The sequence below is a fragment of the Zalophus californianus genome, chromosome 9, assembly GCF_009762305.2.
Source record: "Zalophus californianus isolate mZalCal1 chromosome 9, mZalCal1.pri.v2, whole genome shotgun sequence".
Classification (NCBI taxonomy): Eukaryota; Metazoa; Chordata; class Mammalia; order Carnivora; family Otariidae; genus Zalophus; species Zalophus californianus.
The window spans coordinates 75,855,132-75,883,128 of NC_045603.1; the positions used below are offsets into that span (position 1 = coordinate 75,855,132).

Here is a 27,997-nt window from a genome sequence, read left to right on the forward strand (position 1 = left end):
GATTTCATATATATATATATTTTAAAAATAAATGTTTATTTCAAGTATGAAAAGTAATGAATGTTTAAACATTATCCAAAAATTATGTCCAGCTTAACAAGTACAAAACAAGACTTCTGACAATGTTTACAATTAGGTATAAAATACTTAAGAATATACTTTGACATTCACAGTGAGCATTTTTAAAAAATAAGTTTTGCTAATAAGCTTTAGAAATAAAAACATATTTACAGTCCCAGCTAAAATAAACAAGTACTTAACTGAGAACAGCCCTCCCTCAGGATGGATAGTTAGCATTTCAAAATAAACAATGGTAAACTTTGTTCAATAATGTCAGAATTCAATACCTTGCGGTTTCCCTGACAAATACCATCTACTTCTTATGTCTGGTACCCATGGGTAAGGTCCTCAAGTCATTTTAATTAATTTCAATGATATACATAACCTAAGTGGTAACCAAACTCTCTTGAGAGATTTTATCATGGTAATTCTGAGCATTTCCAGCAAAATATTCTGAACAGAAAATGGCAGAAATTTTCTGGTGCCAATTACAGAACCATCAAAAAAATTAGCCTCAAAATTATTTTAAAGGACTGCTACCAAGGCTTCTGCTTCTCTTTTCCATATACATCTTTTTGTAGGTTTGAAACATTGCTTTTGAATCTTTTACTGGATTTTGTAGTGTCTCAAATCCATCTGCACTGAAGCTTCTCCTGGAGAGTCTTGAATTAGCCAAAACATTATTATCTAAGGAAACAGAAATTTTATTTACTTTATTACTCAGTATTAGTGACCAATATACAATCAATTAAAATGGAGAGGAAAAACCTGCATTCTTTGGGATAAAATATCAGAACAAGGAGTTTGATAAACTATGGCTTTTTGGGCAACCCTCTCGGGTCCCCTCCCTCTTCAGGAGCTCTGTAGCATCACTCAATAAACATTCATTGCTGCCCACAAAAAACAACAAAAAACCCCCCAAAACTATGGCTTTTTACCTACAGAATGGTAAATTATACACACAAGATATCTTGCCTCTCTTTTGGGGACTATTTTCTAATTTCATCCCATCTTCACTGGGCTATTCTGTTCTGCTATCATTTGCACACTATTATAAATGTGACCTTTTTAACAGCTATCTAAACTAGCGATATAAAAAGCATAAACACCAGCCAGTTCCAACCAGTGAATGGAAAAGAGTTTTAATATTCTGGCCTTGCTACACATTAGGTATTCTAAGACATGTCTGTAGTTTTTGTTTTGTTAGACAGTCTCAGCATTGCATTACCCTCATTATCTTTTGGGTCCAGTTTTTCCTACTTCTTGCATTTCTAGATGTGCCTCTATTTCTCAGCAGCCATTTCCCCATTCATAAGTCCCATGGTTTCCATTCCTGCTCTAGCCACTCCTTTCTAGAGAATAGTCTGGTTTTACCTTTCTCCGCTGCTCTGGCAAGGATTCCATCCTCTTGGTTCTTTACATGATTCAAATTCTTGTACGTCCTCATTAGCTTTCTTTTATGTCAGTAATACTGATACCTGAGATGGGTCCCTAAATCATTTTCCACTGGATTCTGTTACTTCTTCTCTGTACCTTATCCTGACTTGATGTAGTTTCACAACTCGCTCCATCTACACTCCAATCTTTGCTACCAAGTAAGTTTCTTTTAAACTGTTTGGGAGTTCATGTTTGTTTGTTTGTTTGTTTGTTTGTTTGTTTGTTTATTTGAGACAGAGAGAATGAGAGAGAGAGAGCACATGAGAGGGGGAGGGTCAGAGGGAGAAGCAGACTCTCTGCTGAGCAGGGAGCCCGATGCGGGACTCGATCCCGGGACTCCTGGATCATGACATGAGCCGAAGGCAGTCGCTCAGCCAACTGAGCCACCCAGGCACCCCGACATTTGTTTTTATCTCTCTTCACGCTGGCTCACGTTGTCCACCTCTTCATCTTGGTATTTGTTCTTTCATACTTTCCCTGAATCTCATCAGGCTTTTTTGCATTACAGGTGCATTTTATTTGCCTTTACTTTTTAATTGAAGTAAGATTGACATACAGTATTATATTAGTTTCAGGTACAACCTAGTGATTAGATCTTACACTTTCGACAGAGTTGTGACTTGTTATCTTGGCTTTTCTCTACCCTGCTTCAGATCTCCTTGAGCTTGTGCCCCAACTTGTTATTTCTTTTCATCATGATTCTGAGTATTGATGTTCATTCAACTTCAGTTTATTGCTCATCCTATTTGTGGCTACCTTTTCTAGACAATCTGTGCAGGCATCTGTATTTTCATATTCAGATTCCAATCATGCCTCTCACCTTCTCTAGGAGGTAATGTCTCTCCTATTTCCAAGGACCTTTCTTGCCCAATTTCCATGCCCATTCCCATCTTTCTCATTTTTAAATTCCTGTGTTCCAACTTTAGAAGTGTTTTCTACTCTCAGGACTCTTAATTCATTTTCCCCTCTTTCAGCTGTTTTCCTGTTCTGATTAAGAGTGCATTTCTTCCTTCTTTGAGTCTTAGATTCAACTTAGTGTTTTCCTATATGCACCTTTAATGTGTAGACTCAATTTCTACAGGCCTACATATTTAAGTTCTCTTCTCAACTTTGTCACACTTCCTCTTTTAAGAAATGTGATTCTTAAAAAAAAAAAAAAAGATAGCAGAAGGGGAAGAATGAAGCGGGGGAGACCTCAGAGGGGGAGATGAACCATGAGAGACTATGGACTCTGAGAAACAAACTGAGGGTTCTAGAGGGGAGGGGAGTGGGGAGATGGGTTAGCCTGGTGATGGGTATTAAGGAGGGCATGTTCTGCATGAAGCACTGGGTGTTATATGCAAACAATGAATCATGGAACACTACATCAAAAACTAATGATGTAAGGTATGGTGATTAACATAATAAAAAAATAAAAGAAATTAAAAAAAAGAAATGTGATTCTTGCTTATGGTGAAACTCTGCTTCCCTCCATTTTCAAGGAATTCTAAACCCTGGTTTTTGCATATTCAATTAACCAAAATGAAGATAAAACTCCTGAACCCTAGCTTGTAGTTCTCAGTACAAAACCCTAAAAACCAAGTACATCATTCCACTAATTAGATCAGATACTTTCTGGTTGGCCCTCAGCCCAAATCCCTTCCCTGGAAAAATAAATAAATTTTAACTAGGAGCCTCAGTCTCTTATCAAAATAATTCAAATTCCACACTTAATTAACTTTGAAAAGAAGGGACCCAGTTCAAGTGCCTATTCAGTTATTAGTCATGGAATTTCAGTCAAATGATCTAACCTCCCACTGATAAAATGGGGACATCCCTGTCTACCTGGATTTGAGAATTAAATGGATTAACTTGTAAATCACCCAACCCAGGGGCTGGCAAATAGGACATGGCCTGCAGGCCCCCCGGCCCAGTCTCTAGCCCGATATGGTAAAGCTTAATTGAAACATAGTCCATACTCATTCATTTATTATTCTGCCACCATTTTCTCAGTACAGTGTCACAGACAAGTGTTTAGGAAACCTTATGATCTGCAAAACCTAATATTTACTATCTAGTCCCATAGAAAAAAAGTATGCCAACCCCTTACCTAACTCATGATAAGAAATATTTTCTTAAGACGAACGGTTTCCCTCTCCCAAGTATGACAGAAAATACCGAAAAATATCTTCCTACCACTCATACACACAAATATTGAATCACTAAAAATATGGATAAAAATCAAATTTCACAACAGTTTCATAACTATAATCCAGCTTCTACATGACCAAGTGCCCAATTAATAAAATAAAAATTTAAATAGATGATGTTTTACCTATTTCTTGGCTGGCTTCGGGCATCCTTTTCTCCTCAGTTACACCTCTTAACCAGTCTTCTTTTGTACTTTTTATTCCTGAAACTATTTAAATATTCATTTTCAGATCTCTAGAAGTGGCTATTCATCTTTTAGTACTTTAATGAAGGAAAGTCATCTAAGCATAAAACAGACTTTAAAAGGTATTAATATATTCACATATAACACAAGTCTAAAAGAAGTCTGAAAAAATGCTTTCTTCCATTTCAAGTGCCTGAATATCTCATAAATGAAAAAGCAATTGCTTTAAGTTTACCTTCACTATGGAATTATGTTTCTCCCACTTAGGCTGAACATCAACCAATCTCAAGGTACTGAAGGGCACATGAGACAGAGAAAGTCACTCCCATTGTCCCCACCCACTTCTAATGTTCTTGTTACACCCATGCCTCAGTTTCCAAAGATCTACTTATATAGCCAAGTGAAATCACCACTACTTTACAAACTGAATTTTATATTCTATTACATATCCCTATCTCCTTTCAAGAAAAGGTACCTTATATTTATTTCGTAACTTTCTGTGCCCCAACAGATACCATCTCAACATCACAGGAGAAATTAAGACTGCAATTCAAATCTTTTAGTTCTCCAATCTGAATTCCTCAACACAATGTTTTATATTTAATATCCACAACCCCTAAATGTTTCCTTACTATCACAAAAAATTAGTCCTCTATTTTCTCCTTCCTTCCTGAAACTACACTGAAAATTCTATCTTTCAGCAGCTGACACTTATGCTTATGCTCTGGCTTTGGTAACAATACTGGACAAGACTACTTCCACAGTCCTCCCATTTCAAGAGTAGATTACATAGTAATGCTTTAACTTTTGTGGTAACACAGTCACCAACTACTTTAAAGATGACAATGAGACGAACCATTTCCATATGTATAAAGTTTTCACTAATATGTAACGATTATCTCCTCATATTTAGACCGAAACTTCAAATTCACAGGGCTTTGAAATTACAAGTCCAAATGAGAATCAACAAAACACTTGAAATAACATATAACACTTTTCAAACTTAGCACAAAGAACATTTTTCATAATATAGGCTTCTTGGTGCAAAAGAAAATCTCTGTATTTGGCAAACCTTACAATTTTATATACCTCTTGTCATCAGTACAAATTGAGGACAATTTACAGTAAAGGGGAGATAAAACAAATACCGCCCAAAAGAACCATCGACTTAGAAAAACAAATACCAAGGAATGGCAAATGCATTTAAGTCTTTGCTAGCTACCCAAATGGCTTAAGTAGTGCTAACCCACTTGTTCACCTCAATGCCTTACAATGTTCCAGACACCATGAAAAAAATCATACTAAACCTTGCACAGGAACTTGCTCCTTCCTAGGACAAGGCTGCAGATCCTTCCAGTCATCAACAAAATAATTTGTGTTCTTAATCAGTCCATCTGGACATAATTTAAATTCCAGCATGCTTGGTTTTTCTGTGGCATCTTTCACAGGTAAGAGGCTCTGAGGTTTATTTTCCGGTCTCCCTTCTTTAAGCTTCCTGGGTGAACTGTCTAATTTTGTGAGACAAATGCTCTCATGCTCAGTGCATTTAAATGCAACTCTGTTCAGATACAGTTTCCTTTGATCCTTTGACTGAGGAGACACTTGACTGAATTCCACTTCATTGTTTATGCTGCTTAAATTTTTGTCTAATTTGGTTTTATCAATCCACATTTTATCAGGTTGCTTTCCACCAACTATTCCCTTAACATTCCTTGAAATGTATGCTTTGGACTCCTCAGAATGGTGAATCTTGAGGTTTTTACCATGGCTTGAACAAATATTTAAGGATTCTTTAGAAGTCTGTACACTGCTGTTAGGGCTCTCATTTGATTTCTCACAACTCTCTACTTGCATGGAAAGTTTACTGGACTTCATGTATTGAGAATCACACAGTGCATTTCTCACATAGCTTTTCTTTGATGCATTGCTACCCATTGCTTCTTTGTGCTTCTGCCTTTGCAAATACTCCTTTGGTGTCAGAACTCTATTAATTTTAGATGAACTATCCTTGCAGACTGAGGACTTAACATTTGATACTGTCTTTTCTTTAACCCTACATCTTTCATTTGGAATTGACAAAAAATTACGTAATTTAAAAGTACCATCTGCCACACTTTTATTCTGCTCTCGTTTATCATATTTTTTCCTCTTTATCTTTGAATCAAGTATGCCATCATCTAACTTCCTTTTTTCCAGAACTTTTTGTCTCAAGCCACCTGCTTTCAATTTTATCTTCTCTGGGGATACTGACTGTACCAAAGAACCATTCTTCATACATGGATCTTTTTTATTTGTCAAAAAACCCACCTTTGTTTTTAGTGGACGCGAGTTTTGTGCCATGAACTTCTGGTGCAGGCTCTCTTGAGAAAATTTTGTCATTTTATTACTGGTGTGAAAAATTATCTCATGAAACTGAAGTTTTCCTTTTCTTTTGTGACTTTGCATGGAATCTAGTTTTTTATCACCTTTAGATAAAAATGGACCTAATAATTCTTGTTCTGCCCTCATTGACTTTTGATGCTTTGTTTTGGGCATATCATTTCTATTTTTGCCTTGCTCTATTTCAGGAAAATGGTTTTTCATATCTGGCAAAGTCAAAGGAATCTCCAGATTGTTATTTAGAGGACTATTACACCCAACAGGGTCAACAGGGTCATTTCTATCAGAAGTTTTTTCTCCTTGTTTACAACTATTGATCTTCGAAGGAGAACACGGATTTTCCCCTTTTTCTTCCTTTGAAGTTGAGTTGTTGAAGGAATCACACTGACACCGGGGTACGCCTTCATAAACCATAGATAGCCACCCCAATGCACAGCAACCAACATCGTCTTTCTCTGAATCCATTAAGTTATCATCAGTCTTTCCATCTGTGTCTGCTTGTGGGTCACACTGGCTGTGCCCTTCTTTTACAGGTTCTTCTTTCTGATGTTCTGTCAACTTGTCTACTTCACAGAGTTGGTCATCATGTTCAGGAAATATTTCTTTCATTTGCTCTGAGTTTAATACTGTAATTTGTATTTGGTCTGTTGAGTCCTTGGAGTCACAACCAGTTTTATCACAAGTTTGATCTTTTGAGATTTGGTTTGTTTTCTGTTGGGCCACAGAACCTTCATGTGTGTTCACAGCTTCAATACCATAGGGAAATTCTTTTAAAAGTTCTGACAGCTGATCGTGTAGGTATAAGACAGATGCCTTATCACTGAGAATCTCACTTCTTGCAGGATCTTGGGCAGTATAATTGCAGGACGAGTCAACGTCCCGAGGACAACTATCCTGCTCAGAAGACGATGAACACCTATCATTACCCAGGCTTTTTTTAGTGATACGGTCCAAGTTGCTCTCCTCTAGAATTCCACTAACTGCTTTAACATACTTCAAAGGTGATGATTCTGGAGGTTGCAGAGATGCTACCTGATCAGTTATTTTATGAGAAATATCTGTGCACTGTAAAAAATTATCATTTTGAAAACCAAAGTCTTTATATTCAGTGAGGCTGTCTGTTTGCTCTTTTTGTTTTCCCTTAGTAATCACTTTGTGATTGGGTAGAGATTTCTGTGGCTCAACCCTTTTCAAAGGAGGCAAGTTGAATATCTTTGCTATTTGGGAATTGTAAGATGTATCACCTTCAACAAGAGAACAAATATTGTCAATATGTAACATATCACCACTATCAAGATCACTGTTTCTTGACTTATATGAGGCTTGCTGTTCACTCACAGAATATTGGGTATCTGGGTCTGACTTGATAGGCTTCCCTTGATTGCTATTAGGTATGTCTTCTAAATCAAGTGACTCACTTTGCTCTTCCTTCTGAATTGGTGAGAACACCTTTGTGTCTGTTGTGGTACCTGCTACCGGTTCCTTAAGATTAGCTTTCAGAGCAGCAGTAACACTTGTATCTTCTGCCAGTTGATTTTGTAAGCTACAAACACTGCCTTCCTTAATAACTGGATACAGTGTTTCAGATACAGCTTCAGGTGTTATTCCTTTCGCAGACAATGTTTTGACATCTGAAAGAATTAAGGGTGAGACTATAGCAACCTGAAGTTCTGTTCCCTTTGTAACAGTTGCACTGGAAGATTCATAATTCTGAACTACTATTGACAAAGTTGTTTCTTGTGAGGTGTTTATCATCTTATTCTGAGCATTTCCTACAACTGAAAATGGACTCTTATCACAGGTTTCCACGGGTTTTGAAACTCCAACTGCTGTTCTGTTTTTTGACTCATTATACTGTTTTTCCTCTGTAGGTTCTGAAGGCTGCTTTTTCCAGAGAGAAAGACATGTTGCTAGCAATTCCATGGAAAAGTGATTGTCACTTTTAGAAGACACCCCACTTGCTGAGGATTTATGCTCAAGGCAAAACGAGTTGTCTAAAACCTTGGCATTTATATTACATGTACTTGGAGTTTCCATGGTTTTCAAAGTTGGTTGGTTACCACAGATTTGGTTATTTGAGTTAATTTCAAAACTATGTGGTTTAGAACCCTGAATAGTTTCACTAGCATTTTTAAATAATTTCTCCTGAGGTTTATCTCTACATGTAAGTAAACTGAGAATTAGCGTATTTTTATTTGGGTATTTTGAAACATATTCCTCAAAGGATGTAGACTGAGGAACAGAAGTTGTTTCAGAATTTGTTGGCACATTTAATTCAACATTGACATTTCCTGATGAAATCTGGGCGTTATTTAATGTTGCCTGGGTAATGTCAACAGCTGATGCCTTTAAAGAAGTCCTAACTTTTAAATCATGTAACTGGTCTGGCATTGGCAACTTTTCTGAATAGACAGAATTTAGTAAAACAGAATTCACTTGGTTACAATTTCCCCAAATCCGGTCCTGAATGTTGGAATTTATTGTACTGTGTGTTCTATTTGTTTCTTTTCCAGATTCTATTAAGGTTGGTGGTTTATCCTCTGGAGTCACTAGGGTCACCTGTGGTCCAGACTGGATTTGGGCAGTTTGTTTCAGAGACATTTCAGAATTTGGAGCTAATTCACTGTAAGAGGTATCAGTTGTTTTAATACAACCTGCTGCCATCAAAAGATTTTTATTAATTTTAATTTTCCTTGCAAGTTCCGAAAACTTCTTTTTTATTTCTACTAATGTTTTAATATCCCTCACTAACTTTTCTTTTGTGGCGCTTGTGTCCAGTACTTGATTTGAAGTTAGATCACAAGAGTCTATTCTTCTCTCTTGATTATTTTGAGCAAGGGTCTGAACACCATCCACAGAAGACCTAACAGGTTCATTAAAAGGCTGAGTGACATTGGTATTTACTTTCAAGTTACAGGAATTTCCAACGGTGCTGACAGTTTCATTAAGGTTTTGCCAATGCTGTTGAAAGCTTCTAGAGAAGTCTTTCCTCACTTCGGGTAAGTGCATTTGAGGAACATCCACAGCAGCCTGTTTAATAACATGCTGAGTACTCTGCAAAGGCTGGCTTGCATATCTACAGTCATAAGGAGGCGGCGGAGGTCTTTTGTCAGTTTGAGTAACTGCATATTGATAGGACTGTATGGCTGCAGTCTGCTTTGACTGTAAAGTCCGTGGAGAATCTGGAGGGTGACTATTTTTAATATGCAATGATGTAGATGGCATAGGGTTTTGTTTCTGAAGAGCAGGATCTTGCAAAAAGCTTCGTGATGAGTAACTGTATTGCTTTGGAAGTGGTCTATAATCTGGGTAAGTCAGTCCACTGGATGTATACTGTTGTGCCCAATCAACCTGTCGTTCTGATAAAGATGGGTTAAGTCTTGAGGCTCCTGGGTAAGTTACAGGAACTCTTGCAGAATTAGAAGGGATCATTTGTAGTTGCATAGAATAGGAATCTGATGTTACAAACGGATTCTGTAGTGCATGTATATTAGGTGTATTAGTTCCAAAACCAGTTTGATGGGACACAGTTGCCCCTGTATGAGAAAGCATAGAATTCCTCATTGGTGAGTTCAACCATATGTTTTGTGTTACTCCTGAAGACATTTGCAAATTGTGATTTAGTTGTCTGGATCCTTTAACATTTGCATATGTGATTCTTTCCACTGAAGTTTGTGAGGCCACAAGTGTCCCATTATGCATATCAGGAATAGGGATTTGCTGAGGAGTTGTATAATTTCTGATGTTTAGCAGTGGCTGTGAAACGGGATTTGAATTACCAAGAAACATACATGCTTCTTGGTTACTTCCAGGATAGTTTAAAGAACTCTGAGATGTTGTGTTAAGTGTATTTATTAAAGCCTGCTCCAAAAAAGATGACTGCTTTTTAGGATACTGTGGTGGTAAGGTGACATTCTCTGGCTTTGCATTCCAATTCATTGTTGATTTGATGTAGTAGCAGTGGATTAAAAGTCAGTTGTTTTGAATGTCAGAAATCTAAAGGAAATAAAGATCTTTTATTAAAAATTTGTCTATGTAACACTTCCAAGAAAATTAAATTAACACCAATGCTATGTCTATCCTAATTCCGGACACCTCAGACCAAAGATTCATCTTTAATTTGGGGAAGAGAAACAAAGAAAAGAGCAAAGGAGAATGCAACAATAAATATGGCAAAGATTAATAATATTTCTGGGGTGTTTTACAGGAAGTCATTCTACATAGTATTTTGTTAGTTATATGAAGTGGCAATTACTTTCTGCTATTATTTAATAGGCTCTTTATTCTAAGTAACCCATGCTCACATGGGTTCAAAAGTTCAAACACATGGTAAAAAGTCCTTATTGTCTATCCCCATTATCTAACTCCCTGGGGTGTCCACTGTTACCTTTCCTTTCAGAAGATTTTATACATAAAAAACAAACACATAAAGAAAACCTTATCTTTTCGTCTGATTTTCATTACTATACCTGGGATACCTTTATCATTTCACTACAAATACATTAACTTCATTGTCTGTGTAACATTAAAGTTTCTGGGTATATCCCCATTTAACCAGTCCTCTACTGGCTTTTAAACAGTCCTCTAGTTGGTTTTCTTAAGTTTTTGCATTTATCAACTATCCTACCCTAAGCATTCTTGTATTTATGCTTTTATATTTGTTGCTAAATGTTTCTGGAAATTCCTAGAAATTAAGTCAATGTGTCAAAGGACATTAAAATTATTTACATAAGCAGTGACAAATTGGCCTTCCAAAAAGGTTAAAATTACCCTCACCAACAGTATACTGATAAATCTAAAAATGGTCAAACCCATAATCATAATAAATGAAGACAAATTAAAAACACAAAATTAAACAAACTTAACTTAAACATAATAGTACACCCCAAATGCAGAATAAACATTCCTTCCACGCGCACATGGAATTTTTGCCAATATGACCATCTAGCTGAGCCATAAACAAATCTCAATTTTCAAAGTATTACAGTAATTCAGATTAATTTACAGTAGAATCAATCTAGAAATTATAGGGAAAACAGTAAGTAGGAAATTGCCAAGTAACAGAAATAAGGAATGCACTTTATATTTACATAGAGAGAAAAAGTGCTCTCTGGTGCCTCTTCCTCTACTTATGATACCATTCCTACTGGACCAGAGCCTCACCCTTATGATGTCATGTAACCTTAATTACCTCCCTAAAGGCCTTATCTCCAAATAGTTACATTAAGGGTTAAGGCTTCAACTTATGTATAGGGAAAGAGGGACTACAATTCAGTCCATAACATGCTCTTATACTCATGTTCACATAACACTTGAGGATAACTCATAGCATATTCATAGCATAAATAAATGTACTTTAAAAAGAAGACTGGGAGGGGTGCCTGGTTGGCTCAGTTGGTAGAGCATGTGACTCTTGAGGGTTGTGAGTCTGAGCCCCACGCTGGGTGTAGAGATTACTTAAAAACTTTAAAAAATAAAATAAAAGACTGGGAAATAATCCCCACATTTATCACAAGAAGAGTAGTAAGTTAACCAAAGGAAAGAAGTGATGACAGAGTGAAATAAGCAAAATAACGAACACAAATGTAGAGATTCAACAAGTCACAAGGTGATTTTTTTAAAAAGAATAAAAATCAATAAGCCTCTGACAATACTGATCATGACATTTTAAAAGTGCAATATTGGCAGTAGTGGGGGGGCGGTGTTTGGGTGTTTCAGTTGGGTAAGTGGTCAACTCTTGGTTTCAGCTCAGGTCATATCTCAAGGTCCTGGTATCAAGCCCCATGTTGGGTTCCGTGCTCAACTGGGGAGTCTGCTTGTGGATTCTCTCTCTCCCTCTCGCCCAGCTTGCAGGCACTCTCTCACTCTATCTCTAAAATCAATTAAAAAGTGTAATATTGGGAAGAGAGGTTACCACTAGACCCTAGACGTTAAAATAACATTATTATTTTGAATTTTGTTCCAATACATTTCAAATTTTAGGTGGAATAGAGAAATTCTTCAAAAAATATACCTAACCAGGAAGAATACCCTATCTCTTTAAAGAACTGCCACTGATAATTATGTATCTTTTCACAAAGAAAATGCCAGACCCACATGGCTTTGCTGGAGTATTCTAACAATCATTTATGAAAGAAATAATCCAATATAACAAAGGATAAAAGAGAGAACACTTCAGAGCTCATTCACTGATGCTGTCATCCAAAAGCTGAAAAGGAAAATTAAGCCCATCTCTCTCAGAAACATAAATGCAAAAATCCTAAACAAAATGTCAGCAAACCAAAAGGGGTGACATATGAAAAGGATAACCTATCATGATCAAACTGGGATTAGTTCAGAAATACAAGGTCTGTCATTTGAAAATTAAAGTAGCAACACAATAATTTTTAAAATCCTAAGTTTATTTCAACACATGCAAGAACTTTTGATAAAATTCAACATTCGTTCATCTGAAGAAAACTGTGTCAAACCAGTAATAGAAATTCCCTTAAATTTGATACGTGGTAGCTTTAAACATTTAGACTGACAAGAGAACAAACACACCACTATTACCCCTTCTACTCATCACCGTACTGGAGATCCTGGAAAGTATAAGAATTAGGAAGGAAAACATAAAACTGATTATTCACAGAGTTTATGGAGAAAATCCAAAACAATATACAGCTCTTTGAGATCTATTAAGTTATGGGTCATAGTGTTCTCACTAAGAAGAAAAACAAAACTGAAGAAGAAGGCACATATGATTTTGGATTAAAAACAGATCCCCAGAAAACTGAATGGGAAGAAATCAGAGAGGGAGACAAATCATGAGAGACTCTTAACTCTAGGAAGCAAACTAAGGGTTACTGGAGGGGAGATGGGTGGGTGGATGGGGTAACTAGGTGATGGCCATTAAGGAGGGCACGTGATGTGATGAGCACTGGTGTTATATGCAACTGATGAATAACTGACTCTACATCTGAAACTAATGATGTACTATATGTTGGCTAACTGAATTGGGAGGGAAGGGGGAAGGGGAGGGAGAAAGAAAACAGATCCCAGCGAGACAGATCTGTGTACTCCTCCAGTGCCTTCTCCCAAGAAAGCTCCTTAATAATACAACTGACTGGGGGCACCTGGCTGCTTCAGTCAGTAGAGCATGAGACTCCTGATCTTAGGGTCATGAGTTGAAGTCCCAAGTTGGGGGCAGAGTTTACTTAAAAGAAAAAAAATATAATACCACGGACTGATCAGGCAGATGCATAATACAAAGTAGCACTTCTACTAGAGTTAATGATGCCTAATAAGTTCCCCTTAGTTCTTATGTGTACTTGAGGTAGAAGGCTGTTATGGAGTGAATTCTGTCGTTCCGCCGCCATGAAGCTATGATGAAGCCCTAACCCCCAATGTGACTGTATTTGGTGAAGACCCTTCAGGGAGGTAATTACATTTAAGTGAGGTGATAAGGATAGGGCCCTAATCCAATAGGACTGGTGTCCTTATAAGAGAGACATCAGGCATATGCACACGGAGGAAAGACCATGTGAGGTCACATAGAGAAGGAGGGTGACTACAAGCTGAGAGGCTTCAGGAGAAACCAAACACCTTGCTTGATCTTGGACTTCCAGACTAAAACTGTGAGAAACAAATTTGTTGTTTAAGCCACCCAGTCTGCTACATTAGGGGAGCCCTGGAGGACCAATACAGAGCCTATGGGTAGGAAGACAAACGACCTTTGAGTAATTTGGGGTAACTTTTTTCTTCTCTCTTCTTTGCTGGCACAGAAGAAAACTGAAGCCTGGAAAATCATCCCTGAACTACCTGTTTAGAGGGAAGGAATCAAGAGTTGTCCGACTTTTTTTCTGACTATAGTCTCTACTTTTGAATCCCAAGTATTAAACCTTTTGAGAATATATTTTAATGGAGATTACCAGAGACAAGACTGGCATGGTCTATCATTTTAATTTCTCTTGAAAAAATTAACTTTTTGCCAAAATCTCCATCCCACTCTATCGTTACCCTTCACCTCTGACAGCCATGGCACTCACCTGACAAACCCCAAGTATGGCTGAACTTAAGAATCTCCTTCTCTGCACAGGAGTAGCTGAAGTTTTCTGGGGGGAAAATAAAAATCACACAAGCCAGCAGACTGATTTTATTTCATGAACACAAACATCAAACTTAACACTGCTGAGCAACTCTACTTCATTTTATTGAATTTCCCCCTATTCTCTAAGACCTCTTCTCTCCTACTGGGTCCCCAGCCACTCCAACCCACACACATGCTCCCCTGCCCTAACTCAGCTGCTTATATTTCAGAGAGAAAAAAATAGCATCATCTGCCATCCTCCCATCATCAAATCTATAAAGCCCACCCTTGTAAATGTAACATGCATCTCCAGTAACAGAGCTGACTTTCCTCCTACCACATCTCTACATTTAAAATCCTACTCCCAGGGCACCTGGGTGGCTCTGTTAAGCATCCGCCTTCGGCTCAGGTCATGATTTCAGGGTCCTGGGATCGAGCACCACATCGGGCTCCCTGCTCAGCAGGGAGTCCGCTTCTCCATCTGCCCCTCCCCCCTGCTCATGCTCTCTAATAAGTAAATAAAATCTAAAAAAATAAAAAATAAAAATAAATAAAATCCTACTCCCCTTCCCTTTCTTCCTGGTTATCAACCTGTCTCTATGGCATTCGGTCTTCCACACATTCTCTTAAGGTTGGCAGAATTCAAAAACAAATAAACCTCACTGGGCCCCATGTTCTTCACCTCTTCTCTGCCTCCGTACCAGTGAGTCTTTTAGTTTGGTTTAAAATCACAAGCATAATAAGTCAGATTTTAAATGCTTAACACCTTTAAAGGTATAGATAAAAATGATTTTTAAAAGTAATTTGTGCTTCCACAAAATATACAGTGAAAAAAACATTGAAATTAAAATGTACACTAGAAAATATTCACTTAATGCAAAAGAAAATACTAAGGGAGGGAAAAAAGACACAAGATCTAAAAAAAAAAAAGTACAGCAGATGTAAATCCCACTATATTAGTAACGTTAAATGTGAATGGATGAAACTTATCCAAAAGACAGAGAATGTCAGACTAGATTTAAAAACAAAAAAACAAACAAACAAAAAAAACAACCTATCTAACTAAATGCTGTCTCCAACAGACACACTTTAGATCCAAAGATACAGAGTGAAAGTAAAAGAATAAAAAAGGTATATCATGCAAACACAGCAGCTAAGAGAACCCTGGAGGGTCTATGTTAATTACCAGACAAAACAAACAAATCTTACTAGAGATAAAGAGAGAGATTTTACAACCATAAAAAGGTCAATCCAACAAAAAGATAAAACAAGTAAAAACACCTAAAAGAGCATTAAAATAAAAAAAGTAAAAACACAAACAAGGGAGAAACAGGCAATTCACCCAAGAGTTGAAAACTTCAATTCCACATTTTCAATAATGAATAGAACTGGCAGAAAAATCAACAAGGAGGGCTGCCTGGGTGGCTCAGTAGTTAAGCCTCTGCCTTCAGCTCAGGTCATGATCCCAGGGTCCTGGGATCGAGCCCCGCATCCGGCTCCCTGCTCAGCGGGAAGCCTGCTTCTCCCTCTCCCCCTGCTTGTGTTCCCTCTCTTGCTGTGTCTCGCTTTGTCAAATAAATAAATAAAATCTTAAAAAAAAAAAAACAAGGAATGAGAAGTACAGAGCACATTATATAAACCCACATTTGTTTCTAGTAGGGATTAAAACAAATTATCTTAAATTGTGGGTTAGAAAATAATTGTCCATTGGCTGCCTTGTAGGTTTAAGGCTCTCTCCGCTTTGGAAACAGTTCAAGTACTTTTGTCAAGTGGTGAAAGGATGAGCAAGCAGCCCGGTAATGGGAGCGGATGTCATCAAGCCACCAAAACACTGGATTTTTATATTTAATTGCGGTAACATCCTTGCTATTACTAGCTATAGGTAAATTAGCAAGCCCTGAATGATGACTCCTACATACAGTTAGCACAAAGTCTGGCTCTACTAACCCCACCCATTTTGCAGTCTGAATAGGCAATACCAATATGTTGACACTGATAAGATGTCGTGGCCTTCACTGGGAGGCAAGCAGCCCTTATATGTTGACACTGATAAAGTGCTATGACCCAAATTGAGGGAACTCAGAGTCAATTCACACACTCCTACCCTAAAGAGAGGATCCATGGAGGTTTCCTTGCTTGTATGTTATCATAAAAACAGTCCTAAAAGTTTTAACTAAAAAAAAAAAAAAAAAAAAAATTTTTTTACATCCTGGAAATAAACTTTTTTTTTTTTTAAGATTTATCTGAGAGAGAGAGAGAGAGTTCGAGTGCAGGGGGAGGGGCAGAGGGAGGGAGAGAGAGAATCCTTAAGCAGACTCCCTACTGAGTGTGTAGCAGGACACAGGCTAGGACCTGAGATCATGACCTGAGCCAAAATCAAGAGTCAGCCACTTAACTGACTGAGCCACCCCAGCGCCCCTAGACAAACTACCTGTAGGTTTGACAGTTTGGGGCTTTAAATTTTATGATACTATTACTATTACATCCTGTGAGAAAACTGGAAGAAAGCAAGTCACTAAAAATTCAAAGTATAAGAAGTTGTGAATAGTAAGCTATGAATTGCAAAATTAATTTGTGAAGCAGGAAAAAAGAAAGAATCAAATGGCTGCAGATTATGTAACAATGCATGTGATTTTCATATAAAAATTTCATAAAGACCGCACCAAGGTTAAGAAAAGATTTGTGAATTTTCATTTTAAAGTATTCTATATCAATTTAATGCAAAGAATGTAGTTTAAATGAAAAATTGTCAACACAGCAGCTTCCTTTATTTGTAATTTTGCCTTATTACAGAAATTTACAAAGCAAAAAAGAACCTAAAAATCCTAGCTTGGAGGAATAATCATATTAATATCTATCTTAAACACAAATACACAAGCACACACACCCATGAACAGAACTCTATGAAAAGGGACCTGTTATATATATGGTTTGCCATGCCAGGTCAGATGAAACAGTAAGAAAGAATAGGGCAAACTAAGCCACATCAAGTGTTAATTTATCAAAGAAACTGGAACATTATTAAAGTGAAAGACAATGTTGGGTGCCTGGGTGGCTCAGCTGGTAAAGCGACTGCCTTCAGCTCAGGTCATGGTCCTGGGGTCCCGGGATCGAGTCCCGCATCAGGCTCCCTGCTCAGCAGGGAGTCTGCTTCTCCCTCTGACCTTCCTCCATCTCATGCTCTCTCTCTACCATTCTCTCTCTCTCAATAAATAAATAAAAATCTTAAAAAAAAAAGTGAAAGACAATGTTATTAATAGCCAAGATGAAAGGTATAAAAAAAGACTGTCTCAGAGCAACACAAAAGATGGCAGATCTAGACAATGTCCAGCAGCCTTCAATAAATGTTTGTCAAAGGAATAAACATTATCTGTAAGTGCTGAACACCAAGTTAAAAAGAAGTCCCCATTTAAACTTCTAGATGGAGAAAAAGTTCTGACCCCTCCCCCTTCAGATCTGTGTCAACCATAAACATCACATGATTTCATCAGCAAGCCTTTCAGTACTTCAAAAATATAGAAACTTCCTAAGAAATATATAGAATACTCTTCTCCTACCTGAAAAAAACAAACAAAACTATTCTGGTATTTTAAATTGGAACTCTCCCTTACGGCTTTTTAAATTCCACTTCTAATGTGTTCCACAAACCAAAGTTTATTTGGAGTGTCCACTGACCGTGGTTAAATTGAGGAAAGCCAGTATTTTTCACTGAAAAACCAATTTGCATTAGAAAAAAGCTACAGCTACCTCTGTAACATCAAAGCAAAGCCACAATTACCAACCCTATTCAGGAATGCCAAAACTATCATGATTTGCTCAACCTATTCTACCTCTTGCTGTTTGTATCCTTAGTCATGGGAGAAATTAGCTTATCAATCCTTGAATTAGGCTTTCAAGAAAGAATTCTAAGTTTTGTGTTATTTATAATACAACTCTAAAATAACAGCTAACATTTGAGAAGTTACCATGTTAAGAACTGTGCTGAATGCTTTAATTACATGATCACATTGACTGCACAGAACAAATGAATGACGCCTGCAGTAGTGCCACGGCTAGCAGGGCTAACAAGTCCTGCTATCACAGCTGGGAGGTCTCCACACTGTCAGAGACACAAAGGAGACAAGACTGTAATTTCATGTGCCATTTATTACTTACACAAACAGGAAAACCAACATCAGTGTCCCTCTTCCCAGAGGGTGATACCAATATGGTTGAGAACACAGGTTACTGAGAAGCCAACTCAACTGTAGTCATTTTAGAGCCTGCTGCTGTATCTCAGGGGTAAGCGAGGTGGTAAACTGTGCTCAACTGACACCAGGGCAGCAGGAAAAAAAAAAACAAAACAAAAAACCATCCTTGTGGCCATTTCTCATAAGGGTTCTTATCAACCTTTGTTCCAGGAGGACCTGCTGGGTGTCCTGCCAAGGTATGGGTCAGACAGAGATTAGGCTTTGCCTATTCGGCCCATGAGAAGACAAAGGTAATCAGAGTACCATGGTGAAGCTGCCCCCCCTACATCTCTACCCTCCACCTTTCATTTGTCCAGCTACAAATTCTATTCAGAAGCACAGGACACTCAAATACCCTAATTAACTGTACTTTCTCTTAGGCAACATTGGAAAAGAGTGACTTGACCCTGACCCCCGGCAGGATGATCAGGTCTTTCATGGAGGTCAAGCCACAACCAGGCTCCCCACAGAGCCAAGCCAACGAAGTACAGTCCCAGGTATCATCAAGGTTCACCAGTGAGAGCCACACGGCTTTCTCCCCAGAAGAACAAGGGAGTGGGAAATAAACTGCTCTACTTTTGCTGACTGATTAATCTAGGTACAGCATGGGGTATTGGCAATCACGTATATCCCATCATAACTGGCCAGTAGGAAGTTCAGAGGAACGCGTCTCATTCAGGCTAGAAAGTTTACGCTACTTTCTTGTGTCTCCAGAGCAGAGGTCAGAGACAAATTTCGGACTACCTTTATAGTTGTACTATACCCTGAAGTGGGAATTAAAGATCCCAGAGCACACATGCAAAATTCAGTTACCCTTCCTTGGAGTTCTGCCTAGCAACTCATTTTAGAGTGTTCCAGGTAAGGAGGAAACAGGATTCATTAGAGGGGTAGTGGTCTCAAATATCTAGAAATCCCTGACAAGTGCCTCAAGTACACAAGTAGTTTGCCAGGCAAGTACAAGCTACCTAAGATGCAACATGCTGTTCGAGTACAAAGTGTATTAGGAGTGTAAGTATTGCTATTATATTAGGAGTGAGCCAATTCTGTGCCTCTTGAGGTGGACAAAGTCTCTGAACAGAACTAAACAGGTGCCATAAAAGTAGGCTGAAATGCCTTGAAGAAAAATCTTAAAACTTTTACACACTGTTAGTTACCTCTGTCATTATAAGCCACATTTTATTGTCTACTCTGGTTGTCCCAGGTGTAGTTTAGAGGGTTGCAAGAACGTTTTAACAGGCATTTTGTTGGCATGGAGTTAAGATCCAGATTTTATAAAACTAAAGGTTGAGATTAATGATGCAAGGGGACTTGTAGTACCAGAAGAGACCTGAAGGACAGAATCTACTTTCTTGTTAGCAGGGTCAGGCAGGGCATAACATATCCATTTAAATCCAGAGCTGTAACTGCAGTCTAGAAAACACATACAAGAGAATTCTGCTTTCCCTTATCAGGAAACCAATGGAAATCATGACTAAAAGGATAAGGTATACAAGCCTTGGCCCAAAGGCCACCACTCCCAAGGACATTCACTCCCCAAATCAGCAGCTGCTGAGAGTTTGTAAGAGTCCTTAGATTAAGATCTTCCACTGGCCAGCAGTATGTTGATTGAGGGTGGTAGGTATCAACAGCCTGGGGTAAATTAGATTACTAGTTTCTGCCTACTCCCCCAACCCTGATCCCCTGGGTTTATTTTCTTCCTTCTCCAACTAGCATAGGGGAGCTATTCAAGTTTTGCAGGTGAGAAGGCATGACAATCACTCAATTGTGAACTGATCAATACTATGCTCTAAGCCACCCTCGCCACAACACTTTGTCCAATAACATGGTCATACGGAAGGACAATGTAAAAACGGATAGAAGTTGTGGCAGTGAACCTTCAGCACTGTAATGAAGCAGTGACCTACTTGAGACATCCAATAAACACCCTCAACTACTTCACCTAAAACAGCACATGGCAAAAAATTGAAGGCAGAAGCAGATCTGATATAACTTACATAAACAAATATTCCTTGGGGTCCTAAAGAATTTCTTATGTACATAAATGCTTCTGGAGACCATCTGTCCCTGCCATCTGTAGCTGTAGAGATGGCATACCCATGCAATACTCGTGGAAGGAGAACTGGAAACATGTACCTCACCTCCATGGACTTGCCTGTCCCTTCTCTCTTTTCTCCCTGTTGGTCATATATTGTGTCCTTTGTTGTCATTAACTTTAGCCAAGAGAATACAAAAATAGAGAAAATGAACAAAACCAAAACTTGGGTCTTTGAGATCAACAAAACTGATAAACTTTTATCTAAACTGACTAAGAAAAAAGCCTCAAATTACTAAAATCAGGAAATAGAGACATTACTACCAACCCTTCATTGAAAATAGAGAGAGAATGCTATGAGCAACTGTATGCCAATATATTTGATAATTTGGATGAAAAGAACAAACCCCCTATGATATTATAATTTATACTAAGAAATATGTTTTTGATTTTTGTCCCTATTTCTGGCACAGAGTTCCTAAAACCCTTAGGTTTTCTGAAGTGATTTGATGAAGGAAGGTGCCTTTTGTTATGTTAATAAGGTGACTTTCAGACTGCACCAAAAGATGGTTTGCCAAGAGAACCAGCCATGTGATTAGGGGGTTGGAACTTTCAGTCCCACCCCCCTCCCCACCTCTAGAGAGGAAAGGAGAGATGGGAGGTTGAATCAATGGCCAATGTTTTTAATCAATCATGACTATGTAATGAAGCCTCTATAAAAACCCAAAAGACAGGATTCAGAGGGCTTCTAGGTTTGTGAACACATGAAGATTTGGGGAGAGTGGCATGCTCAGAGGAGGCATAGAAATTCCACTCTCCTTCCCACATACCTCACTCTACGCATTTCTTCCATGACCACTGATTCGTATCCTTTAAAATCCTTTGCAATAAACCTGTAACCTAATAAGTAAAATGAGTCTTGAGTTCTGTGAGCCTCTCTAGCAAATAGACTCCATGGAAGGGTTTGTGGAAACCTTTGATCTATAGCCAGTTAGACAGAAGTACAGGTAACAATCTGGACTTGCGACTGGTACCTGGTATCTGAAGTCCAAGGAGGGTCATAGAAACCTCAAATCTGTAGCCTGTTGGTCAGAAGAACAAGGGATAACCTGGGCTTGCGATTGGTATCTTAAATGGGGGTGAGGACAGTCTTGTGGGACTGAGCACTCAACCTACAGAATCTGATGGTACCTCCAGGTATATAGTGTCAGAAATGTGTTGAATTGTAGGATACCCACATAACATCCCCAGAGAACTACTTGTTGTTGGTGTGGGGGGGAACGTCCCCCCGCCACAGTGGAATTGAGTGCATAACCTCAAAAGACCCCAAAAGACACACTGACCAAAATGGACTCAAGAAGATACAAGAAATCTAAATAGGCCTGTAAAGAGATTAAATTAGTAACCAGAAAATTACCCAAAAAGAAATGGTTAATCCCAGATAGCTTTCTGGTGAATCATACCAAAAATTTAAATATGAAAAACCAATTCTACAAACTTTTCTAAAACACAAAAGAGGAGGGAATACTTCCCAAGTTAATTCTATGAGGCCAATATTCTCTAATAGCAAAACCAGAAAAGAGATCACAATAAAACTACACACCAATCTCATGAATACAGATGCAAAAATCCCCACAAAGTACTAGCAAATCAAATACAGCAGCATATAAAAATAACTTTAGGCCACAACCAAGTGGGACTTAGCCCTGAAATGCAAAATTGGTTCAACATTAAAAAAAAAAAATCAATGTTATATAACATATCAATAAAGGACAAAAGCCACATGATCATCGCAGTAGATGCAGAAGGATCTAATAGGGCAGAAATGAAATGCACCTTTAAATCAAACACCTTTTCATGATAAAAACAGTCAAACTAGAAATAGAAGGGAATTTCTTTGATATGATGAAAGGCATCTACAAAAAACCCACAGCTTACATCATTATGAACACGGAAAGACTGAATGCTTACACTCTAAGAGATCAGGAACAAAACAGAGATGTCTGTTCTTGCTACTTCTGTTCAGTATGTACTAGAGGGTTAAGCAAAACACCATGGCAGTTAAGCAAAAAAAATAAGAAAAAAAAAGACATCCGATTGGAAATGAATAAGTAAAACTATCTCTAATTGCAGATGACATCATCTTGTACATAGAAAACTGTAAGGAATCCACTAAAAAACTAACATTAAATAAACTAGTTCAGCTAGGCTGCCTAGTACAAGTTCAATATACAAAAACCAAATGTATTTCTAAACACTACTCTAGAAAATAATCCATTACAGTATCATTAAAAAGAATCAAACACTTTGCAATAAATTTAACAAAAATGAAAAATGTATACTCTATAAAACATTGCTACAAGAAATTAAAGACCAGGGGCGCCTGGCTTGCTGGGTCAATAAAACATGAAATTCTTGATCTTGGAGTGGCCAATTCAAGCCCGATGTTGGGTGTGGAGTTTATTCAAAAAAAAAAAAAAAAGGTGTCATAATTCTAAAAAAATAACAAGATAAAACAATCAAAACATTGGGGCACCTGGCTGGCTCAGTTCAAAGAGCATTCAACTCAATCTTAGGGTTGTGAGTTCAAGCCCCACATTCAGTGTACAGATTACTTAAAAAAAAAATGGAAAAACATCCCACATTCAGTGAATTAAAGGATTTAATACTGTTAAGGTGGCAATACTCCCCAAACTCATCTATAAATTCAGTGCAATCCTTACCAAAATCCCAGATGTCTTTTCAGAAATTGAGAACCTGATCCTAAAATTCATTTTGAAAGAGTAAATTTGAAGGACTCACACTTTTCAACTTCAAAACTTACTACAAAACTACAATAACAAAACCATGTGGTACTGAACAGGATAGACAATGATCAGTGGAATAGAATTCAATAATGAACTCTTACAACTCAACAATACAACAACAACTCAAATTGAAAGTCAACAAAGATTCTGAATAGACAATTTTTCCAAAGATCTACGAACAGCAAATATGCACATAAAAAGATGTTCAACATCATAAACCATCAATCAAAAACAGTGCCATACCACAAAAAGACAAATGTTTGCCATGGATGTGCACATACTGGAACTCTTAGGCATTGCTGTTGAGAATATAAATGGTTCAACTACTTTGAAGAGTACTCTGGGAGTTTCTCAAAAGATCAAATATAGTTATCATATGATGGAGCAATTCTGCTCCTAGGTATATACCCAAGAGAATTAAAAACGTATGTCTTTACAAACACTTGTACGTGAATGCTCACAGCAGCATTATTTACAATAGCCAAGTGTCTGTTAACCGATGAAAGGATAAACAAAATGTGGCATATCCATACAATGGACTATTACTTAGCAATAAAAAGCAGTGTAGTACATACATGCTTCAACATGGATAAACCTTGAAGAAAACACGTGGGGCGAGAGAAAAGTCACAAAAGATCACATATTAATTCATCTATAAGAAATGTGCAGAACACACAAACCTAGAGATAGAAACAAGATTAATAGTTGCCTGGGAACTGTTAACCTTGTGGTTTCTGCCTATATAAGCCTGCACTCCCCACTCTTTGTAGCACACTTTGGATTTCAGTCAACTCTGTGTGTCCCAGATTGCAGGCCGAGGAAGCCAAAGAAACCCTTTTGGTTGCTTTACAGCCTCATCATCATTTGAGTTGACACCATTAATGAGCATGGAGATTATTGGTGGTGGGGGGGGGGGTCAAGAAACTGTTCTAAAATTGATTGCAGTGATGGTTGCAAACCATGTGAATATACTGAAAATCGCTGTACTCTGTAAATGGACAAACTGAATTAATGAACATGGTATATGAATTATATCTCTGAACTGTAGTTTAAAAAACCAAACGCAGCATTTCTCTGTTATTAGCACAGACAGGACATGACCCAATGAAAGCCAATGAAATTAATTACAGACTTTTGGTAAAGCAATCATACACAAAGCATGTCAAAGTTGAAGCTGTTTGGATATATACCTGGAGATGCTGCAGCCACTCAATGAAGGGAGGTGTGTCTGCGAATGAAGTCAATGCTGACGACAGCAGAGCTCAAAATGGAGTGTCTCAAAAGTCTTTAAAATCTTCTTTCCTTAGATTCAGATTTTAGATCCAGCCGAAGACGGAGCTATTTGAACTTCTAAATGATGTGATCCAATAAATTACCTTTTGGAGCTTAAAAAAATAATTTGTTTATGATTTGTTTGTTTCTTAAAATCTAAGGTGGACAATATTTCCTGTAACACTTTGCAACCTTAACCATAAATTAAAGATTTTACTTACAAATGAAGTCTTGAAATTTAATACATCTCAAGAGAATCTTAGTGATTGCCATTAAATCTTCGCAGTCATTACAACTATGAGCAAATGTCTCACTTGAGACATTTACCTCAACAGGCCAGCCTCCAACATTGCCCTTCAATTTACAAGCACACTTAAGATCTCAAGAATATACACGCTACAACACTGCCTCCCAACAAAGCATTTAGAATTCCTCAAAGTCCACAAGATTACTTCTTTCTTTACAGGGCCTATTACAAAGTAAATTTTAACTTGCATTTCTGGAGACAGAGTTGGTAAACTGTTGTCTCTTTATCTCAAACTGAATGTTTTCCACGTCTGTTTCAGAATATGCCTTACATAGGCGGGATGGAGCAGAAGGGTAGAGAAGGCCTCGTTACACACACAAAAAATCTGGAAATTCACCTTTGTAAATACCTTTCTATTTTTTAAGATTTATTATTTGAGAGAGCGAGCCAGGGGTGCGTGCATCAGAGGGGGGAGGGCAGAGGAAGGCATGGGGCAGAGCTGGACAGAGCAGAGCTGTACATGGGGGCTCAATCCCAGGGCCCTGAGACCTTGACACGAGCGGCAGTCAGATGCTTAACTGACTGAGCCATCCAGGCGCCCCTATAAATACATTTTTAAAAGCAAGATCAATTCCCTTAACATTTGCACTCCTATTTGTGCAAGACATCGATAATCTAAACAGGAAGAGATTCCTGTACATCACACAATAATGTGGAAAAACAAGGCTTTGGAGCAAATCTGCCCTAGATAAAGAATTTAACAGAGGCATTCCTGATTTCAAATTAAGTCTGCAGGTAAAAACTAGAGCTGTGTCTGGTATTTCCCTACAAAAACTGAACCTACAAAAGCATCTACAGTGAAGGGTTTAATCAACACAAAGCTGGTAAACTGACTTGGAGTTGATAAACTTAGAGCTTAAATGAGCAAACTGAATTTCCTGTTAGACATAATGTTGTCTTAGGCCGTAAAATATCTTTACTCTAACAGAACAGCTAAAATTTATTGACCGCTTACCACTTATAGCTGACAGCTGTTCCAAGTGTGTTGTATGAATAAAAATCATGTAATTTATCCCAACAATGTTATGAGGTAGGTGCTCTGTCATCCCCATTTTACAGATGAGAAAACTGAGGCAAAGGTTAAATAATTTTCCCAAGACTGTATAGTTAATAAATGGTAGAGCCAAGATCTGAAGCTCAGAAATTGACTGCAAGGCCATGGTCTTAATCACTAGAGTATTTCCTGACACAACTTGGTGTTTACAGAAGGGAAGAGCACCTCAGCTTTCCAGGTTGGTATCTCACAGAATGGTTCTAGAGTTGTGCTCTGCGCTGCCTTACCCCAACCCCTAGCCAGAAATAATAAAAACAAATTTAATAAAATCAAGAAACACAGCAATCTTAGGTAGACCTCTGCCTGAGTAACTTGAACCAGTCACCTCACCATAATCTACTCTCCCTTATCCAAGATTAACAACTGAATTCTCTACGCTTTGTCAACCTTACTATTTCTCCTCAAGCTCTGTCATCAAATCCATTGTGTCCTACCATTTAATGTTTAACCAATGCTGATTCATTTAATTAATAATTTTATTCCCTAACATAAAGTAGGTTACTTGGAGGTAACATACTTACTTATAAGTACAATCTTACTCTTTTATTATGGTTTATGTTCCCATTTCCCCTCCGAACATGTGTTCCCCCTTCACACAGTGTTTACTTCTTTGGTCCTAGGAAGAGCAAGAAACATTTTGTAATTAATAATAATTTAATATAAAGTTTATTTTTATTTATATGAAATTTAAAGTTACAATAAAAGCACATGCTAATCTGTTTACTTGATAGGACACTGCTGTGCAAAACTGTGCTCCTTAAGGTTGCACCAAATACATACCAAGTTTACAAAATTCTTATTAGGTGTGCAAAGTAACAGAAATAGAAACTAGGTGTGGCCTAAAATACCATTCACTGTTCAAGTTAGAATTCATGTTCAGTCCTCCAGGTTCACTACTGTCCTACCAATTCTAAAACAAAAATACTTTATCTTTGCAGTTTTCCTGACTGGAATAGTAAGAGAATCCGACTGTACAGGAGGGGAAAAAAGTAACTAAAACCTAAACATTCGTGCATGTTAACACTGAATAGAACATTCGGTTTACAGCCAACCTTAAACAGAAAAATCCCCAAACAAGCTCTGCGACCCGCCTATTCAAATGCACCCCAAGTTGAATCACATCACCGGCTGTTCTATTTTTAAAAAGTAGGCTCTTTAAAGTATTACAAATACATTATTTTCACTGAAACGATTCCCCTTAAGGTTGCTGCTGAACTCAAGACCCCAAGGACACTTGCCCCTTAGGGCATTCGCATCCCTCGAGAACACCTAAAATCGATATGCATTTAAAAATGCCTCGAGGAACTAACTACTGCTGAGGAACAGAAAGCATCTGCGGAACAGAGGCGTTCGCGGGCCACTTGGAGATACAAGCCGAGCAATCCTGTTTCGGGAGGGTCAGCATAATGGAGGTGGAGAGGAAAGAACCGCTCCAGAAACAGTAAATGCAAAACAAAGATTTTTTTTTTCACGCCGACGACAGGAAATAATTAAAAACATAAGCTTTCCTCACACCCACCGCCTAAACAACCGCCTTGTAGTTGAACAAAATGCGTATTCGCTCTCTCCACCCGCGACCTCCACCGCAAGGAGTAAGGCAATTTAAAGAAAACACCCAGTGAGGCGCCGCCCTCCGGCTCGGGCTCGGCGTCCGCGGCTGGCCCCGGCCAGCGCCGCGCGGCCCACAGGGCCACGAGCGGAGCGGCCGGTCGAGCTGCTCCCGGGCCGAGGCCCGGAGCCGCCTGAGCGCTCGCGACCCCGCGACTCCGTCCTCGCCTCAGAACAAAAGCGCCCGCTGCCGCGCGCCGGGCCTCAGCCCGCGGGCGCCTGGCCTTCTGGCGCTCAGCGCCCCGCCGGGGACCCGAGAGGGCGAGAGAAGGGTCGCGGGCTACCCGGCCCCACACTTACCGACGGGCGCACAGGCCAGCGCGGGCAAGCGGGGAGTACGGTCTGGCCTCCCGGGCCCCAGAGTTTAAGT

At 38.5% G+C, this 27,997-nt stretch overlaps 1 protein-coding gene across 4 annotated transcripts; it reads right to left on the minus strand.

The window, feature by feature from the left end:
* Positions 1–27,997, minus strand: RESF1 (retroelement silencing factor 1). Of its 4 annotated transcripts, XM_027595477.2 has the most exons (7): positions 27,928–27,993; positions 26,541–26,635; positions 24,577–24,771; positions 14,278–14,343; positions 5,179–10,246; positions 3,812–3,895; positions 1–747 (listed from the first exon to the last, which is right to left on the minus strand). In XM_027595477.2, the coding sequence occupies exons 5-7, from the start codon at positions 10,187–10,189 to the stop codon at positions 581–583; spliced, it is 5,262 nt and encodes a 1,753-aa protein (XP_027451278.1). In that variant the 5' UTR covers positions 10,190–10,246; positions 14,278–14,343; positions 24,577–24,771; positions 26,541–26,635; positions 27,928–27,993; the 3' UTR covers positions 1–580. The 4 variants fall into 4 exon arrangements, with proteins under 4 accessions (XP_027451278.1, XP_027451280.1, XP_027451277.1 ...); XM_027595479.2 differs by lacking the exon at positions 24,577–24,771 and having other exon boundaries at positions 27,928–27,997; XM_027595476.2 differs by lacking the exon at positions 14,278–14,343.

What these genes read in the sequence shown, in the direction of transcription:
- RESF1 (XM_027595479.2), bottom strand. Translation starts at nt 10,189, where the DNA reads ATGAATTGGAATGCAAAGCCAGAGAATGTCACCTTACCACCACAGTAT. An exon ending in GGAGCAAGTTCCTGTGCAAG is followed by an intron (nt 3,896 to 5,178) that starts GTTTAGTATGAT and finishes ATATTTAAATAG; the next exon opens with TTTCAGGAATAAAAAGTACA. An exon ending in CGAAGCCAGCCAAGAAATAG is followed by an intron (nt 748 to 3,811) that starts GTAAAACATCAT and finishes CTGTTTCCTTAG; the next exon opens with ATAATAATGTTTTGGCTAAT.